General features: G+C 40.7%; 2 protein-coding genes across 3 annotated transcripts in view; one reads left to right on the top strand and one right to left on the bottom strand.

The window, feature by feature from the left end:
* RPGRIP1 (RPGR interacting protein 1) overlaps positions 1 to 15,999 on the top strand; it is a 42,822-nt gene extending 26,823 nt beyond the window's left edge. For both annotated transcript variants that reach the window (XM_046009172.1, XM_046009173.1), the window contains 4 exons: positions 2,528 to 2,720; positions 9,793 to 9,877; positions 12,896 to 13,026; positions 15,887 to 15,999. In XM_046009172.1, coding sequence (XP_045865128.1) covers positions 2,528 to 2,720; positions 9,793 to 9,877; positions 12,896 to 13,026; positions 15,887 to 15,999 — 522 coding nt within the window. The remainder of the gene's footprint in view (positions 1 to 2,527; positions 2,721 to 9,792; positions 9,878 to 12,895; positions 13,027 to 15,886) is intronic.
* Positions 16,000 to 16,298: 299 nt separating this feature from the next.
* The window catches only part of SUPT16H (SPT16 homolog, facilitates chromatin remodeling subunit), a 39,516-nt gene continuing 34,645 nt past the window's right edge, over positions 16,299 to 21,169 (bottom strand). Inside the window, exons 23-26 of the mRNA XM_046009585.1 lie at positions 19,226 to 19,355; positions 18,468 to 18,597; positions 18,262 to 18,339; positions 16,299 to 17,622 (exon numbers count right to left, since the gene is read on the bottom strand). Of these exons, the coding sequence (XP_045865541.1) occupies positions 17,477 to 17,622; positions 18,262 to 18,339; positions 18,468 to 18,597; positions 19,226 to 19,355 (484 nt within the window). The 3' untranslated portion in view covers positions 16,299 to 17,476. The remainder of the gene's footprint in view (positions 17,623 to 18,261; positions 18,340 to 18,467; positions 18,598 to 19,225; positions 19,356 to 21,169) is intronic.

Genomic DNA, 21,169 nt, shown 5'->3' with positions numbered 1-21,169 from the left:
ACAGGGAGCCTGCTTCCTCCTCTCTCTCTGCCTGCCTCTCTGCCTACTTATGATCTCTCTGTCAAATAAATAAATAAAATAAATAAATAAATAAATAAATAAAATCTTTAAAAAAAATATATGTTGACTGAGTAGCTGAATGAAAGATTGAAATCTGATTGAGGATTATGAACTTCATTAGAAACAATATAAGTATAGTGTGACCTAGAATCAAGTGGTTAGATTATGTGATAGAAAATCTTAAGGTTTGTGAGGATTCAGAAAAGTGAAATTATTCCTGCTTTTGTAGAGGTCAGAAAACTCTTTTTTGAAAGTTAGAACTTGTACTGGGGATTTTTAGGCAACTAAAGTGTGTTGGAGTGGGGAGAAACCACTCAAAATCAGTAGCCTTAAGCAATTAAGATAGCAAATACTTAAGTCTATTTTCTCCGGAACTTTTATCTCTCGTATCTTTCTGCAGCCATTACATAATTAGTATCTTGAGAAATGCTTATAAGATGGATCAGAGCCATGAGATGTTGGAACAGGAGTATAGCACCTTTAAGATCATGAAGGAGAAGAAGATTAATTAATGTGTCCAGGATATGGATATACTTAGCAAAAGAGCTGATCTCCAGCCAAAGTTTCTAAATCAAGCCACCTCTCAGATGAACCTGAAAAGCAGTCAGCTGGTCAGCAAGTTTCTGAACTACACTCAGACATTACATTTAAAATATTATTCAGAATTAGAGGCTCTTAAATAAGATCTCTTTCTGGAAAATCTTTGTGGACCCAAGAATGCTATTTGAGAAACTAAATATGAAAACTGAGCTTACTTGGGTGCCTGGGTGGCTCAGTCGGATGCTCAGTCAGCATCCAACTCTTGGTTTCAGCTCAGGTCATGATCTCAGGGTCGTGAGACTGAGCCCACGCCGGGCTCTGTGCTAAGTGCAGAGTCTGCCTGAGGTTCTCTCTCTCCTTCTCCCTCTGCTCTCCCCTCTACTCACACACTCTTCCTCTAAAATAAATAAATAAAATCTTTTTTAAAATTAAAAAAAATTGCAACAGTGGTTGCAGGGATTAGGGAACTTTCTAGTGTGATGGTTCTGTATCTTGATTAGGGACTGATTACACACTTGTATATATTTGTCAAAACTAGTACATTTAGGTTTTGTATTTTACTGTGTATAAATGGTACATAAATGTTAAAAGTTAAATAGAGGGACACCTTTGTGGCTCAGTTGGTTAAGTGTCTGAACTTTGGCTCATGTCGTGATCTTGGGGTCCTGGGATGGAGCCCCACATTGGGCTCCTTGCTCAGCAAGGAGCCGGCTTCTCCCTCTCCTGCCCCTATACCCCCTCACCCTCTGCTGTGTGCTCACATGCTCTATCTCAAATAAAGAAATAAAATCTTTTTAAAAAATTAAGAAATAAAAGTTAAACAGATTGTCAGGAACCACCTTAGGCAATGTGATTTCAGAGTGGCTCTTGGGTTATTTAAATGTCAGTCACTGTAAGAAATACATTTCTACATGTGCCCAGTATAATCATATATAAACAAAAGCTTTGAGAAACAGGACTTACCTTTATCATTTGCCATGAACTCTCCTGTTTTCTGTTCTATTCCATTCCATTCTAGCCTAGCCTATCTTATTCTTTCACTTAAAAAGAAAAATGCTAGTGAAACCCACCTAACTGACCCATAAATGTCAAAACCCACATTTTGGAAAACATGATAGTTTTCATGATGGGGATTTTAGGAGGGTTGTGTGAGGGCTGTTGAGAGGGCATCAAGTAGCTTTCAAGAGTCACCCAGGTTGTTCTGAAGTAGATCTGTTGAGAAATACTGCCTTCTGGGCTTCCTAGGAGAAGGCCCAGGAGCTCCGCCTGCTTCCTAAGAGAGGTGGAGTGGGGGTAGATCTTTGAGAAGTGAGGGCATTGGCCTGGCAACCTAGAGGACAGGAGAGAACCCCCAGATGACAAGGGATCACTGTGCCAGTTGGGGCCATCCCAGATTAACCCCTTCCCAGTGTCATGACAGGACTTGCTGCAACACCAGGGAAAGGGAAGAACTCACATTGCCCTCAGCTTCTGTCTTGAAACTCGAGAGATGTCTGCTCTCCCCCTGGTGTCTCTAATGCAAAATGGACCCAGACACGGTCCAAAGAGTGGATGGTGGTTGTAGCAGCAACTGCAACAGGGCTGGAAGGACTGGCATTGCCATGAGGGGGGAGCAGCCTGCTCTGGGGCCAGCACTTGGATGCAGGAAACTCTGGGTAGCAGTTGACCCAGAATCAGTAAACTGATTCTCAAGGATATGGGAGATGGGGGCAACCCTCGAGGGTCCCCTCCCTCTGCTGGAGCTCTGAGCTATTGCTCAGTAAACTTTGCTTTGCTTCCCATCAAATTAAAAGAAAAAAAAAAAAAGAATATGTTAGATGGAATATGGCCATGATTGCTCTCTGAGGGAGTAACGTGTTCATTAGATGGAGTAGGAACACGAGGAGCATTGCTAACCTATAGGATAAATAAATATTTTCCTTGTCAGGGTTCGGAGAAGATGTGTATTGAAATTGTCTCCCTGGCCTTCTACCCAGAGGCCGAAGTTATGCGTGATGAAAATGTACAGCAGGTGTATGTAGAGTACAAGTTCTACGGCCTACCCTTGTCAGAGACGGAGACCCCAGTGTCCTTGAGGAAGCCAAGGGCAGGAGAAGAGATCCACTTTCACTTCAGCAAAGGTGAGGCATCCCCTGTGCTTGGCCGGGAGAGGAGTCTGAGGGGTCAGAACTGCTCTGCACTTCCAGTGGGGTGGATGCAGCCATTTTATTTATCAAAGCGATATATGCATATGGTTTTACTTGAGCTTTTTAAAATTATTTTTTAATTGAGTTTTTAATTTTAATTCCAGTATAGTTAACATACAGCATTGTATTAGTTTTGGGCATACAACTCAGTGCTTCGACAACTGTAGCATTATTTGGTGCTCATCAAGATGAGCATCCTGTTAATCCTCATCACCTGTGTCCCCCATGCCCCCTGGCTACCTCCCCTACAGTAACCCTCTGTTCTCTATACCGAGGAGTCTGATTTTTTGGTTTGTCTTTTTTCCCCTTTGTTTGTTTTATTTCTTAAATTCCACACATGAGTGAAATCATGTGGTATTTGTCTTCTCCTGACTGACTGACTTCACCCAGTCTTTTACTCTCTAGATCCATCCACAGTGGCTGCACCAGTTTGCATTCCCGCCAGCAGGGCAAGAGGGTTCCTTTTTCTCCACATCCTTGCCAACATTTGTTTCTTGTTCTTTAGCCACTCCGACAGTTATGAGATGGTTTTGATTTGCATCTCCATGATAATGGGTGATTTTGAGCATCTTTTCCTGTGTCTCTTGGCCATCTGGATGTCTACTCTGGAGAATGTTCATGTCTTCTGCCCCATTTTTAAATTAGTTTGCTTTTTGAGTGTTGAGTTGTATCAGTTCCTTGTGTATTTTGGATACTAACCCTACACCGGGTATGTCGGTTGTAAATACCATCTTCCATTCAGTAGGTTGCCTTGTAGTTTTGTTGATTATTTCCTTAACTATGCAGAAGATTTTTATTTTGAGGTAGTTCCAACAATTTATTTTTGCTTTTATTTTGCTTGCCTTAGGAGACATATCTAGAAAGAAGTTGTTATGGCTGATGTATGAGAAATTACTGCCTAGGATTTTTATAGTTTCAGGTCTCACATTTAAGTCTTTACTCCATTTTGAGTTTATTTGTGTGTATGATAAAAGAAAGTGGTCCAGATTCACTCTATTTATTTTGGGGGGGCAAGAGTTGGGGAGAGGGGCAGGGGGAGAGGGACAAACAGACTCCCCGCTGAATGTACAGCCTGATGCCAGGCTCGATCCCAGGACCCCGGGATCATGACCTGAGCCGAAGGCAAACGCTTCACCAACTGAGCCACGCAGGCACCCTGACCAGATTTACTCTTTAATATGTAGCTGTCTTGTTTTCTCAATACCGTTTGTTGGAGAAACTTTTTCCCATCGCATATTTTTGTCCTCCTTTGTCAAAAATTAATCGGCCATATAATCATGGGTTTGTTTCTGGACTCTCTATTCTGTTCTGTTGATTTATGTGTCTGTTTTTGTGCCAATGCCATACTGTTTTGATTATTTCGGCTTTGCAGTATAGCTTGAAATCTAGGAAATTGTGATACTTCTAGCTTTGTTTTTCTTTCAAGGTCTTTTGTGGTTCCATACAAATTTTAGGAATATTTGTTCTAGTTCTGTGAAGAATGCTGTTGGTATTTTGGTAAGGATTGCATTAAATCTGTAGATTGCTTTGGTTAGTATAGACATGTTAACAATATTTTTTCTTCCAATCAATGAGCATAGAATATCTTTCCATTTGTTCGTGTTATCTTCAATTTCATCATTGTTTTATAGTTTTCAAAGTACAGGTTTTCACCTCCTTGGTTAAGTTTATTCCTAGTTATTTTATTATATTTGGTGCAATTGTAAATGGGATTGCTTTCTTAATTTCTTTTTCTGTTGCTTCATTATTACTGTATAGAAATACAACCAGGGGTACATGGGTGGCTGAATCAGTTAAGTGTCTGACTCTTAATCCCACCTCAGGTCTTGATCTCAGGGTTGTGGTTTCAAGCCCAGTGTGGAGCATACTTAAAATAAAAAATAATAATAATAAAGAAATGCAACAGACTTCTGTATATTGATTTTATATCCTGTGGCCTTACTAAATTCATTTATCAGTTCTAGTAGTTTTTTTGGTGGAGTCTTTAGGGTTTTCTATATATGGTATTATGCCATCCACAAAATAGTGAAAATTTTACTCTTTCTTACCAATTTGGATGCTTTTTATTCCTTTTTCTTATCTGATTGAAGGCTAGGACTTCTAGTACTGTGTTGAATAAAAACATCCTTGTCTTATTCCTGGTCTTAGGGGGAAAGTTCTGTTTTTCACCATTAAGTATGTTAGCTGTGGGTTTTTCATATATGGCCTTTATTATGTTGAGAAATGTTCCCCTTAAGCCTACTTTCTTGAAGAGTTTTATCATGAATGGATATTGTACTTTGTCAAATGCTTTTTCTCCATTTATTGAAATGATCTCATTGATGTGTGATGTATCACATTGATTGCTTTACAAATATTGAAATACCCTTGTATCCTGGAAATAAATCCCACTTGATCATTTAAATGTATTTTTGGATTTGGTTACTAATATTTTGTTGAGGATTGTTGCATCTATGTTCATCAGAGATAGTGGCCTATAGTTCTCTTTTTTTGGTAATGTCTTTATCTGGTTTTGGCATCGGGGTAATGTCTGCCTCATAGAATGAGTTTTGAAGTTTTCCTGCCTCTTCTATTTTTTGGAATAATTTGAGAAGATGAGGTATTAACGTTTCTTCAAATGTTTGGTAGAATTCACTTGTGAAGCCATCTGGTCCTGGGCTCTGAGAATTTTTTTTGTTTCTGATTCAATTTCATTTCTGGTAATCGGTCTGTTCAAATTTTCTATTTCTTCCTGAATCTGTTTTGGGAGGTTATATGTTTCTAGGAATTTGTCCATTTCTTCTGGGTTGTCCAATCTGTTGGCATGTAATTTCTCATAATATGCTCTTACAGTCCTTTGAATTTCTGTGGTGTCAGTTGTTTTTTCTTCTCTTTCATTTCTGGTTTTGTTTATCTGAGTCCCCCTGCCTTTTTGATGAGTCTAGCTAAAGGGTTATCAATTTTGTTCATCTTTTCAAATAACCAGGTCCTGGTTTCATTGATTTGTTCTATTGGTTTCCATTTTTTTTAGTTTCTGCTCTAATCTTTATTATTTCCTTCGTTCTACTGGTTTTGGGTTTTGTTTGTTCTTTTTTTTATTTCCTTTAGGTATAATGTTAGGTGGTTTTTTGAAATTTTTCTTGCTTCTTGAATTAGGCCTGCATTCTTATAAATTTCCCCCTTAGAATAACTTTTGCTGCATCCCAAAAGTTTTGAACCATTGTATTTTCATTTGTTCCCATGTATTTTTTTATTTCCTCTTTGATCTCTGGGTTGACCCATTCATCATTTAGTAGCATGTTATTTAATCCCCATGTAGTTGTGCTCTCTCCAGATTTTTTCTAGTGGCTGATTTCTAACTTCATAGCACTGTGATCAGAAAAGATACATGGTGGGGCACCTGGGTGGCAAAATTGGTTGGACATCCAGCTTTCAGTTTCAGCTCAGGTCATGATCTTGGGGTGTCAGGCTCCGTACTCAGTGTGGAGTCTGCTTGGGTTTTTTCTCTTCCTCTCCCTCGGCCCCTTCCACTTGTGTACTTTCTCTCTCTAAAGTAAATAAATCTTAAAAAAAAAAAAAAGATACATGGTATGACTGATCTTTTTGAATTTGTTGAGACTTGTTTTGTGGCCTAAAACACAAATTAATCTATTCTGGAGACTGTCCCATGTGCAGTTGAAAAGAATGCGTATTCTGCTGTTTTGGGAATGTTCTGAATATATGTTAAATCCATCTGGTCCAATTTGTCATTCAAAGCCACTGTTTCCTTGTTGATTTTCTGTTTGGATGATCTGTCCACTGACGTAAGTAGGGTTATGCATATGGTTTTAAAATATCAAATAGGCCTAGAAAATTGTTTAATTAAAATGAAACAGTCCCTTTTTCCATTCCTTCTACACAAATCACTCCCTGTTTTCCTCCCCATTCTCTGTGGTCCACCACACCCCTTTTCACTTTTTCTGCTATTTCTTATTATTTAACTCCATGTTTCTGAATAATGCTTCTGTTGCAGCTTCTTGACTCACCAATTTTAGATATTATCTGTTGACTTCCTATCGTGACACACAAAATTTCTCTCTCGTATGCTGTACCCGCGTTTCCTTCTTCCCATAGAGTTGGATCATAACTTTTCTTTAATCCAATCTTATTTGTTTCTATTATTATGGATATGTAAATATTAATTCTTCAAAACCAAGTAGTATGCCATAGTTAAAATCCTTTTTTTTGTATTGAGACCAAGTATAGAAGTGTATTCTGAAAACATTTTTATTCAGAATTTCAAAGCAGTTGGTCCATGATCTTTGCCAGTAGTCTAACCTTTGTATGAAAACTACCTCTACCTGTCCAGAAAACTTGAGCATTTTATCTTTTTCCTTAGTATTCTTAAATTTTAGGATAATGTGTATATTTTTCCTGTAATTGTTCTAGCCATTCAGGGGTTCTTTCAGTCTGGAAGCTCATGGTTTTTAGTTCTGGGAATTTTTATTGCATTTCTTTGATAATTTTGTCCCCAGGATTTTCTCATTTTCTTAGTAGAGTTTTTGATCTTCCAAATTAGTCCTCTGATTTTCTCATTTTCTTTTTTTTTTAAGATTTTATTTATTTATTTGACAGAGACAGCAAGAGAGGGAACACAAGCAGAGGGTGTGGGAGGGGAAGAAGCAGGCTTTCCACTGAGCAGGGAGCCCAATATGGGGCTTGATCCCAGGACCCCCAGATCATGCCCTGAGCTGAAGGCAGACGTTTAATAACTCAGCCACCCAGACACCCCTCATTTTCTCATTTTCTTCCTATAATCCCACTTCTATCCTTTCTATTTTGGGGAAATTTCCTTAATTTTTTAAAGATTTTATTTTTAAGTATGGCTCAGTCAGTTAAGCATCTGACTCTTGATTTTGGCTGAGGACATGATCTCAAGGTTGTGAGACTGACCTCAACATCAGGCACCACACTGGGCATGGATCTTTTTATTTTTTTTTTAAATATTTTATTTATTTATTTGACAGAGAGAGAGAGATCACAAGTAGGCAGAGAGGCAGGCCGGAGGAAAGGGAGAAGCAGGCTACCCGCTGAATAGAGAGCCTGATGCAGGGCTTGATCCCAGGACCTGAGCCCAAGGCAGAGGCTTAACCCGCTGAGCCACGCAGGTGTCCTGGGCATGGATCTTGCTGAAGATTCTCTCTTTCTCTCGTTTTACCCCTTACCCCCAATCCCCTCTCTAAAAAAAAGGGTGGGGGGGGGGGCGCCAGGTGGCTCAGTGGGTTAAAGCCACTGCCTTTGGCTCAGGTCATGATCCCGGGTCCTGGGATCGAGCCCTGCATCGGGCTCTCTGCTCAGCGGGGAGCCTGCTTCCATCTCTCTCTCTGCCTGCCTCTCTGCCTACTTGTGATCTCTCTGTCAAATAAATAAATAAAATCTTTAAAAAATCTTTAAAAAATTAAAAAAATATTTTTAGATATTAAAAAATATTTAAAAAATTAGATTTAAAAAATTAAATTATTCCCAGATAATTTATATCTCACACAGTACCATTGCTAGCTTACCAAAAAATTAAATTATTTAAAAAAATAGATTAAAAAAATATTTTAGAGAGGAGATATATATATATATATATATATATATGATAGATATATATATATATTTTCTTTTTTTTAAGTCATCTCTACATCCAACGTGGGACTGGAGCTCAAACTTACAACCCCAAAATCAAGAGTTACCTGCTCTACCAAGTAAGCCAGCCAGGTGTCCCTTAATAGGTGTAGTCTTTTTTTTTTTTTTTTCTCTTTTAAGTAAACTCTACCCCCAGCCTGGGCTCAAACTCACAAGACTTGATCAAGAATCTCTACCAACTGACCCAGCCAGGTGCTCCCTCAGATTTCCTTAGTCTTAACTTCCAGTCATTGAAAATTTGTCTTAGATTTCTAAGAGCTGTTTGTTGTTGTCTATTCCTTCTCTCCCCACCCCTTAAGTATATCCTGTCCTTATATGAGGTAGAAGTTTATTTCTTACTTACATAAAATGAATTCTTTTTTTTTTTTAAAGATTTTATTTATTTATTTGTCAGAGAGAGAGAGCGAGAGCTAGCACAGGCAGACAGAGTGGCAGGCAGAGACAGAGAGAGAAGCAGGCTCCCCGCCGAGCACAGAGTCTAATGTGGGACTCGATCCCAGGACGCCGGGATCATGACCTGAGCCGGAGGCAGCCGCCCAACCAACTGAGCCACCCTAGGCGTCCCTACATAAAATGAATTCTGAGGGGGGACAGTCCTGGACTGAGGATATGCGATCCTATCAGAGTCCAGACTCCTATCCTGCCCTCCGATCAAGCTAGCGCCTGTCTTACATCCTTTGGGTGAGCCTGTCACCCTTCATGGTTGCCAGGGAAAGGAAGGATGCTTCCCAGTTGAGCCTGTTAAGCATACATAACACAATAGCCAGAACTTATCGTGCTGCAGCCAAACCTAGCTAAATAAAAGGCTGAAAAACATACGCTAATGTACTTGAGGCTGCAGCATTCCCATATATAAATAAGGAGAAAGGGAGAGGGTGGGTGTTGAGACAGGCACCTTGAGTTGAACCTGCTACAAAACTCAAATCTATGCATGACCATAAGAAATCAGTCTCCTGGCATTCTTCCAGCTTTAGAGTGGTGGGAGCATGTTTGGCACAATGGCCTAACAGCTTTCCAGGCAGATTGTAAGGCTTCTTTTTTATCAGGGTCAACTAACTTTTTCTTAAAGGGCCAGGTAGTAAATATTTTCGGCTTTGTGGACCAGATGGTTTCTGTCACAGCTATTCAACTCTGTCACTGTAGTTGGAAAGCAACCATAGATAATATGTAAACAAATAGGTGTTGGCTATATTCAGTAAAAACTTAATGTACCAAAACAGGTGGCCTGCCGTGAGCCATCAATTGCCAACCTCTCTTTTCTGTCATGGCTTTATGTGTGCCGCTTATGAAGGTCTTAGTGCTCATATGGCAACATTGCATGATTCTTCACTTTTCTCCTCTCTTATCCTTACGGCAGTGATAGACCTGGACCCACTGGAACAAAAAGGCCGAAGGCAGTTTCTCTTCGCCATGCTGAAGAAACAAGATCCAGAGCAAGGACGGTAAACATCTGCTTCCCACTTCGAAAGAAGGGAGATATTATCCACCCAGGAATTCAGTTTGGTTTTGCACTGATATTGAATATTCTAATAACTTCTTTTGTATGAACTTACTCATCTCCTTGAGGCTAATTCATGTTTGCAGCCACCTGGTAAAGTAGATGAATCTCATCAGTGTAGTTCCTCTCTCACCGGAGCCAGCCCCTGATGACACTGTTTTTGTGACAGCAAATACTTGAATACTGATAGTGCTCTGTAAGGAATGGACAGAACCCTTTGACATTCCCAGATAATTTATATCTCACACAGTACCATTGCTAGCTTACCAAATATTACGTCTTTATGGTAGTAATTTCATATTTAGTTTTTTTTTAGGCTTTTATTTATTTGACCGAGATCACAAGCAGGTAGAAAGCCAGGCAGGGGTGGGGGAAGCAGGCTCCCCACCGAGCAGAGAGCCTGATGCGGGGCTTGATCCCAGGACTTTGGGATCATGACCTGAGCTGAAGGCAGAGGCTTTAACCGACTGAGCCACTCAGGCACCCCCATATTTAGTTTTTTTAAAGAAGGCTCCCAGCATGGAGCCCAAGTCGAGGCTTAAACTCATGACCCAGAGATCTAGACCTGAGCTGAGATCAAGTGTTGGATGCTTCATTGACTGAGCCACCCAAGCCCCCACATGTTTAGATTTTTAAAATTATTTCTCTACAGGATTAATTTGATGTGACTGAAGTAAATTAGAGGCATACTATCAATTTTAGGGACGTGTCCCTGTTATTCCTCTGGTGTGAAGAGGCCTCCATTTAGAAGCTCCCAATGAAATGCGCAGGACATAGTTATACTAAGAAAATTATTCACCATTCAGCTGAAATTTGAAATTCAAATTTAAGTGGGCATCTCTTTGGATTTTTTTCTTTTTTTTGCTTTTGGCAAGATCTAGCAATGTTGCCTCCTTTTCAAGTGTATGGGTAAGAAATAATACAGGGCTGGTGTTTTGGCCCAATAAATTTGTTTAATTTGCATTTACTTTGTCTCGGGTTAGTCATAGAAAGGACTGAAGAAGGAGCCATGGAAATAAATAGTGCATCTGACCTCAGTGTCACTGTGTACTTAAACAGATAGAAGCTTACTGGTAACTTGTGAAAATATAAAGCGTTTTGTTTCCCTTCTGCATAAATGTTGAATTTAGTTATTTTCCTTTTTTCTCTCAGCATTCCTAGAATACTTTCTTCCTTTATTTCCTTACAGTGGTAGCTTCTTTCCTTTTCTTTTTGTAACCTTCTATTCAATTTTAGATTTCGACTGACGTACAGTGGACAGAACATTGGCTTTGTAATCAGAGAAAGCCTGGTTTTGAATCCTGGCTCTTCCACTTACTAGCTCTGTGAAATTTGAATATTACTTGGCTTGAGGGCTTCTGTGAGGATACAACTGAAATAATTAATGTAGTTTATCTAAAGCCTCTTGGGGGGCACCTAGGTGGCTCAGTCAGTTAGGCATCTGATACTTGACCTCAGCTCAGGTCTTGATCTCAGAGTTGTGAATGAATGAATGAATAAATGATGAAGAATGAATGAATGCATGCACACATGCATTTGGTATTGTGCCCTGTACCTAGAAAGGTGAAAATTGGGTTCAGGTAGTTAGTATCATCCCTTTGCATTGTTGTAGTTCTCAGTAAGGATACAGAAGCATTATCACCAATGAATATTACTTTGGGAGCTAAGAACGTGTCACTTTCTGAAGAATTTCTTCTTTTTAGCTTCATCCTGTTTAGCTGTGATTTTAAGTCCTAAATTTAGTCCTATTCTTGTTCCCTTAGCACTATTAGCCACCAGTATTTGCTTTTAAAATATTAATAGGGAGGGACGCCTGGGTGGCTCAGTAGGTTGAAGCCTCTGCCTTGCGCTCAGGTCATGGTCTCAGGATCCTGGGATTGAGCCCCCACATTTGGGCTCTCTGCTTGGTGGGGAGCCTGCTCCCTCCTCTCTCTCTGCCTGCCTCTCTGCCTACTTATAATCTCTATCAAATAAATAAATAAATAAATAAATAAAATCTTAAAAAAAAATTAATAGGGATACAGAATGTCCAGAATAGGCAAACCCAGGGAGACAAAAAGTCAATTGGTGGTCTCCTGGAGACTAAAACACACTGTATTTTTACTAAATTTACTAAAACACACTGAATTGTACACTTTAAAATGGTTAAGATGATGAATTTATGTGTGAATTTTATCTCAAAAAATCAAATAGGTACTAGTTTCTAGAATTTCGTATCATTCTTCACTGAGTTGAGTCAGGAGAATAATGAGTGCTGTGGACTCCTGGCTGCTCGTGGGCACGTGCCCTGCACCCTGGTGTCGTCTCCAGACATAGAACTCAAAGGAATACACTTTTTATACGTTTTGTAATTCTGTATTTCTTCTGTTTTCCTTTGCTCTGGCTTGATACCCAACTGTTATTTAGAAATCTAAGAACTCTTCTAATTCTCCTATAAGCTTGGTTTTTGTGCAAACACCTTCACTGTCTATGACAAAGCTTTCATCAGAGTTGTAAGCTATCTTAGAAGAATCCTATATGAATAGGTTTCTTTTTTTAAGATTTTATTTATTTATTTGACAGAGAGAAGCAGCAGTTAGAAGGAGAGGGAGAAGCAGACTCCCTGCTGATCAGGGAAGCCAATGCAGGGGCTAGATCCCAGGACCCAGGGATCACGACCTGAGTGAAGGCAAACACTTACCACTTAACCTACTGAGCCACCCAGGTGCCCCTATCTGAACAGTTTTGAGACAGCTTGATCAACTGCATCATCTCGAGTCTTAGTTCCCTCTTTTCCAGACCTGTCATTCCTTTAAAATACACCAGTTCCTTCTTTTTTGCCATTACAGTTATGTAAGATGAAGGCCAGGGAAAACTGATTCAGGGAAAGCACTGTGTAATTTATGATTACCTTTATCATTACATATGTATTTTAAGCCTTACAGTATCAGCAGTAATGAGTTAAATGGAATTTTTCCTTTAGTTTAAAGTTTACAGTGGTAAGTGATCCTATGGACGATGAAAAGAAAGAATGTCAAGAAGTAGGATACGCGTTTCTGGAACTGTGGCAGATCATGGAATCAGGAAGAGACGGTGTAGAGCAAGAGCTAGAGAGTGAGTAATAAATTTTCATGCTTCTCTGTTTCACTTATTTCTAAGGGAATCAGCCTAATCACAAATTCTCTTCCGGTTTTGCTTCAGTGTATAATTACCACTATGAAGGTGATGATACAAACTGGATCCAAATCCAGTTTGTATATTTAATATTGAAATAACTGTAGCTGTATTTATTTCTAGATCGAGCATGAGTAGTCAGTTGTATATTTTAGCCCATGTGCCTCATGACAACCAGAATACAATCTTTATGAAAATCTCCAGTGTTTGAAATAGGGGAATTTTGAAAAGACCAATTCTTTTAATTTCAGTCAAATTTCCACATCAGAATTTCTGATTTCTCTTAAGCATATAAGGTTTGTAAAGGCAGCAAACACCCTCCGTTTTTTGCTTTTTTTTTTTTTTTTGAAGATTTATTTATTTATTTGACAGACAGAGATCACAGGTAGGCAGAGAGGCAGGCAGAGAGAGGAAGGGAAGCAGGCTCATCGCTGAGCAGAGAGCCCGATGTGGATCTCGATCCCAGGACCCGGGGATCATGACCTGAGCTGAAGGCAGAGGCTTTAACCCACTGAGCCACCCAGGCGCCCCAATACCCTCTGGTTGTAATGTGTGACACTTCCCCTAGTCTCTTCAACACTCACTCACCTGCTCCCTCACACCTCATGGTATTTGTTACTGAGTTTTTTGGGGTGAGGTTTTTTTTTTTTTTTAAGTTACCAAATCTTAACCATGCTGCTTCAGAAGTGTTTGATTACATCCCCACTTCCACCCCATTTCCATCTGCTACAGTGTTTCTTTACAGAAAGTTTGATCACCACCTTCTTCTTAAATCTGTTTTTAACATTGTTTGCTGCAAGACTGGCATGCTTGAAAAATATCTGCCTTTGGATGCCTTTAGGTGGGCCTGTTCTGTCCAGTCCCACTGCTCTTAACCCTGTGTGTCTGGGATTTCACATTTACCTTATCTGCAAGGCTGTAGTAGGGTCCGAAAATCACCCACTAGACCAAAGGTTTTCAAACTGCCAGTCCTTACCAACCAAATAATGGACGGTGAAATTAAATTAGGAAGTCATGACCAGAACTGAGGGGGGGAAAATGTAGAAAATATCAGAGTGCTCTGCACACAGATTATTTTGTGACACTTTCTCATGTACATGTGTACTGAGTCACGATATAGAATTATAATGAGATTTGAGGGATACTTTTCAGACCAGGGGATACAGAGTTCAAACTAGCTGGTGGATACGATTCTTCATTTTATTCCTCTAGTACCTTACCAGCTGAGGTACTGGGCAAGTCATGTACCGTACCTCTCTGTGCAGGTTTCCCCAACTGCAAAAGGAGAATAGCGTTGCTCCCTCACAGGCTTGTCCAGAGGATTGAGGGAATGCTTAAGTGAAGGCTTGTGGGATAGGAATATTTAGGACAGGGCTGGCTCCCTGGCACATGGTGAGTGCAGTCTCTGTCAACTGCTTTTTAACTTGTACTCCCAAGTTCGATTCCTGTCCCCATTCCCCAGACATGCTGCACTCTTCCTGGCTTCAGTGCCCTTTGTAGAGAAGAAACATTCCCTGAAGCCTTTACTGGTCAGGACCTCAACATTTATAAAGCCAATGAATGTCTCAATGATTTTGATTTTTTTAATCAAAAGAAAAATTTATAGTAATTTATTTTGGCTGCCCTTCCTTCCACTCAGGCTTTAATCATGTTGGCCTGATTTCAAAGACAAAACACTGCTTTCTGTCCCTGCAGCTCTCTTTTCTCTTAGCACTTTCAAACTCTGCTCCTTGAAATATTTTCTGTTCTGGCTATGCCTACACTGTTCAGTTAAGATCAAGTTTTCATGGGGCGCCTGGGTGGCTCAGTGGGTTAAAGCCTCTGCCTTCAGCTCAGGTCATGATCCCAGGATCCTGGGATCAAGCCTCACATCGGGCTCTCTGCTCAGCAGGGGACTGCTTCCCCCCCCTCTGCCTGCCTCTGTGCCTACTTGTGATCTCTGTCAAATAAATAAAATCTTTATTAAAAAACAAATAATCAAGTTTTCATCCAAATGCTTTATTGACTCTGCTCTTACCAATTTTCCTAACTGCCCAATCCAGTTGGTTTCCTTATTCATCCTACCTGACCTTTCTAAATCTCTAAAATTATTGCTTATTCTCCTTTTTAAATGCCATTCTCAGGTGCCCGGGTGGCTCAGCTGGTTGGGCGTCTGCCTTTGGCTCGGGTCATGATTCCAGGGTCCAGAGATCGAGTCCCACATCAGGGTCCCTGCTCCGTGCGGAGTCTGCTTCTCCCTCTTCCTCTGGGGTGCATACTCTCTCTCAATCAAATAAATGAGTAACATCTTTAAGGGAAAAAAGACATATACATGCATGCCATTCTCCCATTTTTACACCATTTGACTTTCCATATCACTCTATGGGGGAATCCTTGTTTCTTTACAGGGTCTTCCACCTGGATGCATAACAATGGAGCCACCCAAGGCACCCTGTATATATACAGAGCTTCGCTTCTGCCACTTCTTGTAGCTTTCTAAACTTGTCGTGTTCTCATGTCTTGGCCTGTGCTTACGATATCTTAAAGACTTAGCTCAGGGACTGTCTCCAGAAAGCCTTTTCTGATTCTTCCATCCTGGCTTAGGTGCCACTTCTGTGTGTTCCCAAAGTACCCAGAGTTTTCATCAGAGCACTTCGTGTGCTGTACTGACTGTGCTCTCTCCTTTTCCGCTAGACTGTGCCCCCTGTGAGGGAGTGACTTTGAGTATCACATTCACACACACAACACATGGCAGTTAGCTAAGTGTTTTCTAATTGAACAGTGCTGCCACCTGACCTGTTTGCCTTTCCTCTCCCAACAGTTGTCAGCCCTGGAGATCAGGTCACCCAAATAGGAAGGCTGAAGGTGTCCCTTCAAGCTGCTGCTGCCCTCCAGGCTATTTACAAGGAGATGACAGAAGATATGTTTTCATGATGGAGCAAGTACTATTCCATTCTAAACTTTCTGAGCGAATCATAGTAAAAAGTCTCTTATAAAGTAACTTGCTATACCATGAATTTGGTTTACTGTGCTGTCTGGTATCTCTCAACCTAATGACAAAAGCTTAAAAGGATGAAAGCCAATTTCTGTGATCCTCCCCAGACAAAGGCATTATTCTCTAATGTCTCAGCACTCTCCCAGTGAGAAGCAGGCCTGCTTTCAGGAATTGCAAAATAATGTTCACAAAAGGTGAGTTTACAAAAACAAAACAACAACAACAACAAAAAAAAAAACCACAGTTTATTTATCTTTTAGTTCTTCCAAAATTGAAAATATCAAGTCCTACTGCTAAGGAGAAAAAAACAAACAAACAAATAAAATCCGAAACCCCTCCCCCCCTCTTCTCTTAAAGTCACAGAACACAGAAGGAACTGCAGTGGGACAGGTGAGTGCAGAGAACCAGGAGGGGGAGGATGGCAAGATAAACTCCCCAAATACTTAAAAAGCTGTTCAACAGAAACTGTGATAAATACAGGACAATGCAAGACCAGTAAAAATAAGGAGCAGCAGTGACGAGAGGCTGTGTTGTAGACGTGGCCTCCCTTCCTCTTCTCTTTTCTCATCCGTATTCTAGGCCCCAGGCATGACCTGCCCCTTCCAGATCTCAATGTTGATTCCTCTGAGCCTCCTTCTAGGTTTCACTAGAAGCAGTGTGTGATGCACAACCATTCTTCCTCAGATACATCAGAAAAGAAACAGTGGTAATTTTGCTCCTACCATGGTACCATGGGTGAATTTGTGAGGAGGAGGAAACTGAGCCAGGGAGTGCCACTGCTTCTTAGGTCCTCCAAGGCAAGGCAGCAGACACACCTCTATCTGTGTGAGGCCAAAAAGCAGGAAACTCAGACGGAGTTACCAGCCCGATCTGCCTCACTAGCTCAGGTGGTATGATTTATCACAACTTTTAGCAAATTCCAACAACTTTTTCTTGAGTACTGCAAAGATGGGACGTAAAGAGATGTGAGGAAGGTCATGGCAGTAGGGAGGATGGAGGCTCGGATCTGCTGGTCAAGAACCATGGTACAGGTAGTTAGGGGTCACCTTGTACCAATGTCTTGGAAATACAGCTTTGAGACATCAGAGAATAAGATGTCAGAAGCCATCGATGTCCTGGCAGAAGGTGGCAGGAAGAGAGAGGAATGAAACGGTACTTATTAACAGTGGAAGCCTCTGCCCTTCTTCAAGAACACCTCCTCCCTCGCCATCTGGATGGGGCCACTGGCACGTGTCCTGGTGGGCCTGGAATTCCCCGAGTAGATTGGTCCACACAAATGGCCCCCTAAACCCATAAACACAAATGGCCAAACTTCAAAAGGAAAAAAAAAAAAAGGAAAAATACAGTTTCTATGTCATGTAAAATTTGTAGGGGTTGGCTGGATAAAGAATGGAGCTGAGGACCAAAGTTCAGAAGTTACTTCCTCTTTTTCTTGGGGGGTGCAGAGCTGTGTCTGGAACCACGGTTAGAGCCACGGCCTGAACTGTGCACAGATGCCTTCCTCTTCCGGCTCATACTTCGACTCTGTTCTTCTTCTTCCTCGTAACGACTTTCACGGTCCGCTAAATAGGAGAAAGGCCTTACTGGTTAGTGACAGGCTGGCTTCGATAGCTAATAGTACATAACAGTATGCACCACGACAGTGTGCACTCTGCCATCAAACTGAGGTTTTAATCTGTTAGTCACTTCTTGGTTGTGTGATTTGGGGCAAGTACTTAACTTTTCTGAACCTTGGTTTATGTATTTGTATGATGGAAAATTATTTTCTGATTAAATAAGGCCTATCCCAATGCTTGGGATCCAGTAGGTAATATTTCCTTTTCACCTTTTAACTTGTATCTGGTGTTTGGGTTCAGAGTAATTAAACTGGTATTACAAAAACAATCCCAACCCAGAAGAGGTCCAGAAAGTTAAACTATTACAGGACTTATTTTTGGAAATTGGATGGCCTAATTCTGGAGCCTTTATATGGCTATCCCAGCTATGGGCCCACGTGAAGAAAGCATCCGTTACAGAGTCACGCCACTTGGAAGAGTGTGGACGCATTCCAGAGTTTATCTGTTCCTCTGATGAGGCTGCAGCTATAACTGAGTTTTATAGTGTTCTTTTGTTATTCATAGTAGGCAAATAACATTTCACAATACTAAAATCTGCTAAAAATTTGTGCCTCAAAAATCAACAACAAACAACAAAAAATTTACCTTTTCGGGCTTCTTCCTCCAGTTCATCCCAATCCTTTCCACTCTCTTCTTCACTGCCCAATGATTCCTTGGAATAGTCTAAAATAAAATGGATTAAGCATTGGTCTTTAGATAGGAATGGAATGCCAGAATTCTTTCCTCCTTTATGAGTTTCCGAAAATGACAGTAAATTAGAAAGCCATGAAAAATTTTCCCTATAGACTAACCTGATTCTTCAGCTTCTGATGAATAATCTTCATCACTATCCTCCTCCTCCTCTTCATAGTCATCCTCTGAAGGATTAAAAGTCTCATCCTCGATTTCAGATTCTGAATCCCCTTCCTCAGCATCACTCCCCTGGTGAGTCAGAGAGCGTAATACCATTTACTGGATGTTTTTTTGACATTCACTTGATTAATGAATTAATTTAACCCACTTGGCACACCAACATTATTTCTTTTTTACATGAAAAAAATAAAACAAAACCCCAAAACCCTGAGTGACCAAGAGATAGAAGAGACGTAAAGTGCAATTAGACAAATATCTAATTCTATTTCTTAAATATTCACTTCACCCTTACTTACCTAGGAAAATTAACCACAAAAATACGCTTGTAATACTGCATAATGCAGTGATGGAAGAACCACTTCTTAGAAAAACATTTTTGCAAAATGCCCTCAAGTTATACCTGAAACTGATATTGTGCTATATGTTAATTATACTTCAAATTTTAAAAAAAGTAAAAATGCGCTGAAGAATTTCTTCCCAATACCAAGAAAGAATAATTTTGCAATTTCAAAGAAATCTGAGTGACTACCAGTCCCTAATTTATCATCTACCTGTAAAACTACCCTGGAGAAACAACACAGTAAGACCAAGCTCCCACTCGGTCTGCTCCCTTTGGTGTTACTTAATGGCATTTCCTAGCCGCCCGACAGTAATGGGCACCACCATGTACCAGAAAAGAAACCCCACACTCACGCACCTCACCCTCAGGCTCTAGGAAAGACCAGCCACCTTGTTCGAAGAAGCCCTCGGGGTCGTCGACAATGGTCTTCATGATCTTAGTCCAGTTGAGGGACTGTACTCCTTCTGTGTACTTTAGGTCACAGGAACTGAGAAACGGGACAGTATGAAGTCAAAATCAACTCTGTTTTCTGAGAAGGTACTGTGTCATCTTGTTCACAAGCATCTCTGAATTCAGGTAACCTTTTTCTAAATATAAGATAGCAGACATTCTTTTGCACTATGCCACCAGAACAGACCTGGTGGCTGATATCTGGTCTGCTAGACACCAGCCTTCACGACAGAGCAGCATTCCAACCGAAGCATGCTTTGTCTCTCGAACAAAGCTCAAGTTTTTGTTTTCCATTTTCTTTCTTAAGTACCGACTGCCCTGATCCTCCCTTAGCTTTTTCTCCTCCTCATCTATGTTTTCCCCCTCAGACTCTTATTTGCAAGTAGTTTCAACTTATAACCATTTCTATGATTCTTACTTTCCAGCTCTAATCACTCGCACCACTGCAGTTCAGAAACAGCAACTGGCCCTGGCCTTCCCACCCCGATCCCCCACTGCTTTCTTACGTACTGCTTATTTGGTGCAAGGTCTGTTTGAAGATAGGGATAAGTTTTTTGTTTGTTTAGTACCTAAAAAGGGCCTTGTATTAAGATATTTAGATGACTTTCTTTTACCCACTTCTGTTGAGAAGAGCTCAATCAATTCAAGTGGGCAGGAAGGAAAAAAAAGGAAACCAAAGAAATGACAACAGTGAGGATCATAAAAAGAAACCTTCGACACAAAACCTATCTGCAAACCACTGCCACAAGTTCGTCATAGGCACTGGTATTGTACATGCTGTAACTTGTGCTGCTAGCCATGGTGGAATAAAATGGACTAGATTTACCTTTTCACTTTAAACAACTAGAAAACCAAACGAGCTATGAAACAGCTTTCAGGGTGCCTGGTGGCTCAGTTGGTTAAGCCACTGCCTTCAGCTCAGGTCATGATCCCGGAGTCCTGGGATGGAGTCCCGCATCGGGCTCCCAGCTCCGTGGGGAGTCTGCTTCTCCCTCTGACCTTCTCCTCTCTCATGCTCTCTCTCATTCTCTCTCTCTCAAATAAATAAAATCTTCTAAAAAAACAAACAAAAAAAGAAACAGCTTTCAAACACTGGATGAAAAGCAGCACAGGATTATAAAGGAGGAAACATACAGGGTTCTGATTTATAACTGCCTAAGTTTTCTGTCTGGAGGCAGTTCCCAGGCTGCTATGCAGGGAAGAGGAACCCAATCAGAACTGAGAGAAGTATTTGAGGAGGCGGAGACAGCTATAATTTTGAGGCAGGAATACTAGAGGAGAGTGATAGAGTTCTAGAAATGTGAAGAGGGATCCCCTCCAATCTGTGGCTGAGAACATATCTCCACGTGTATGAGAGAAAGCTAATAGAGCTGGGCAAAGCAGCACTGGAAAGCAGCAGGCCAGATAATTCCCAGATCTCACACTGAGCTGGAAATAGTTTCTGTTCCCACCAGCTTCAGTGGAAAGACCCTATGACAAACAGTGAATCAGAGTCCTCAAAAGAGTACTGCCCCAGCAACGGGGTAAATTAGTCCTAGACAAAAAGTTATTCTGAACCAGCACTGGTGACATTTGAGAACAACTTCTGAAAGACCAAGTGGTATCCAAGTCATTCAACTATACCTACAATGCAATCTAGAAAAGTTAAAACCTACAGCACACAAAAATGTGTAGCCACACAGTTTGGCAGCTGATCACAAAATATCAGACAGGCAAAAAGGCAGAAGAAAAAGATCAGCCAGTAGAACAGACCCAGAAAATACAAAGATGGTGGATGGAAGTATCAGATAATGATGTTTAAAAAGTTATTATAGGAGCCTGGGTGGCTCAGTGGGTTAAAGCCTCTGCCTT

Source organism: Meles meles, chromosome 6 (assembly GCF_922984935.1).
Source record: "Meles meles chromosome 6, mMelMel3.1 paternal haplotype, whole genome shotgun sequence".
NCBI lineage: Eukaryota > Metazoa > Chordata > Mammalia > Carnivora > Mustelidae > Meles > Meles meles.
This window is presented reverse-complemented; position numbering and strand designations above follow the sequence as displayed.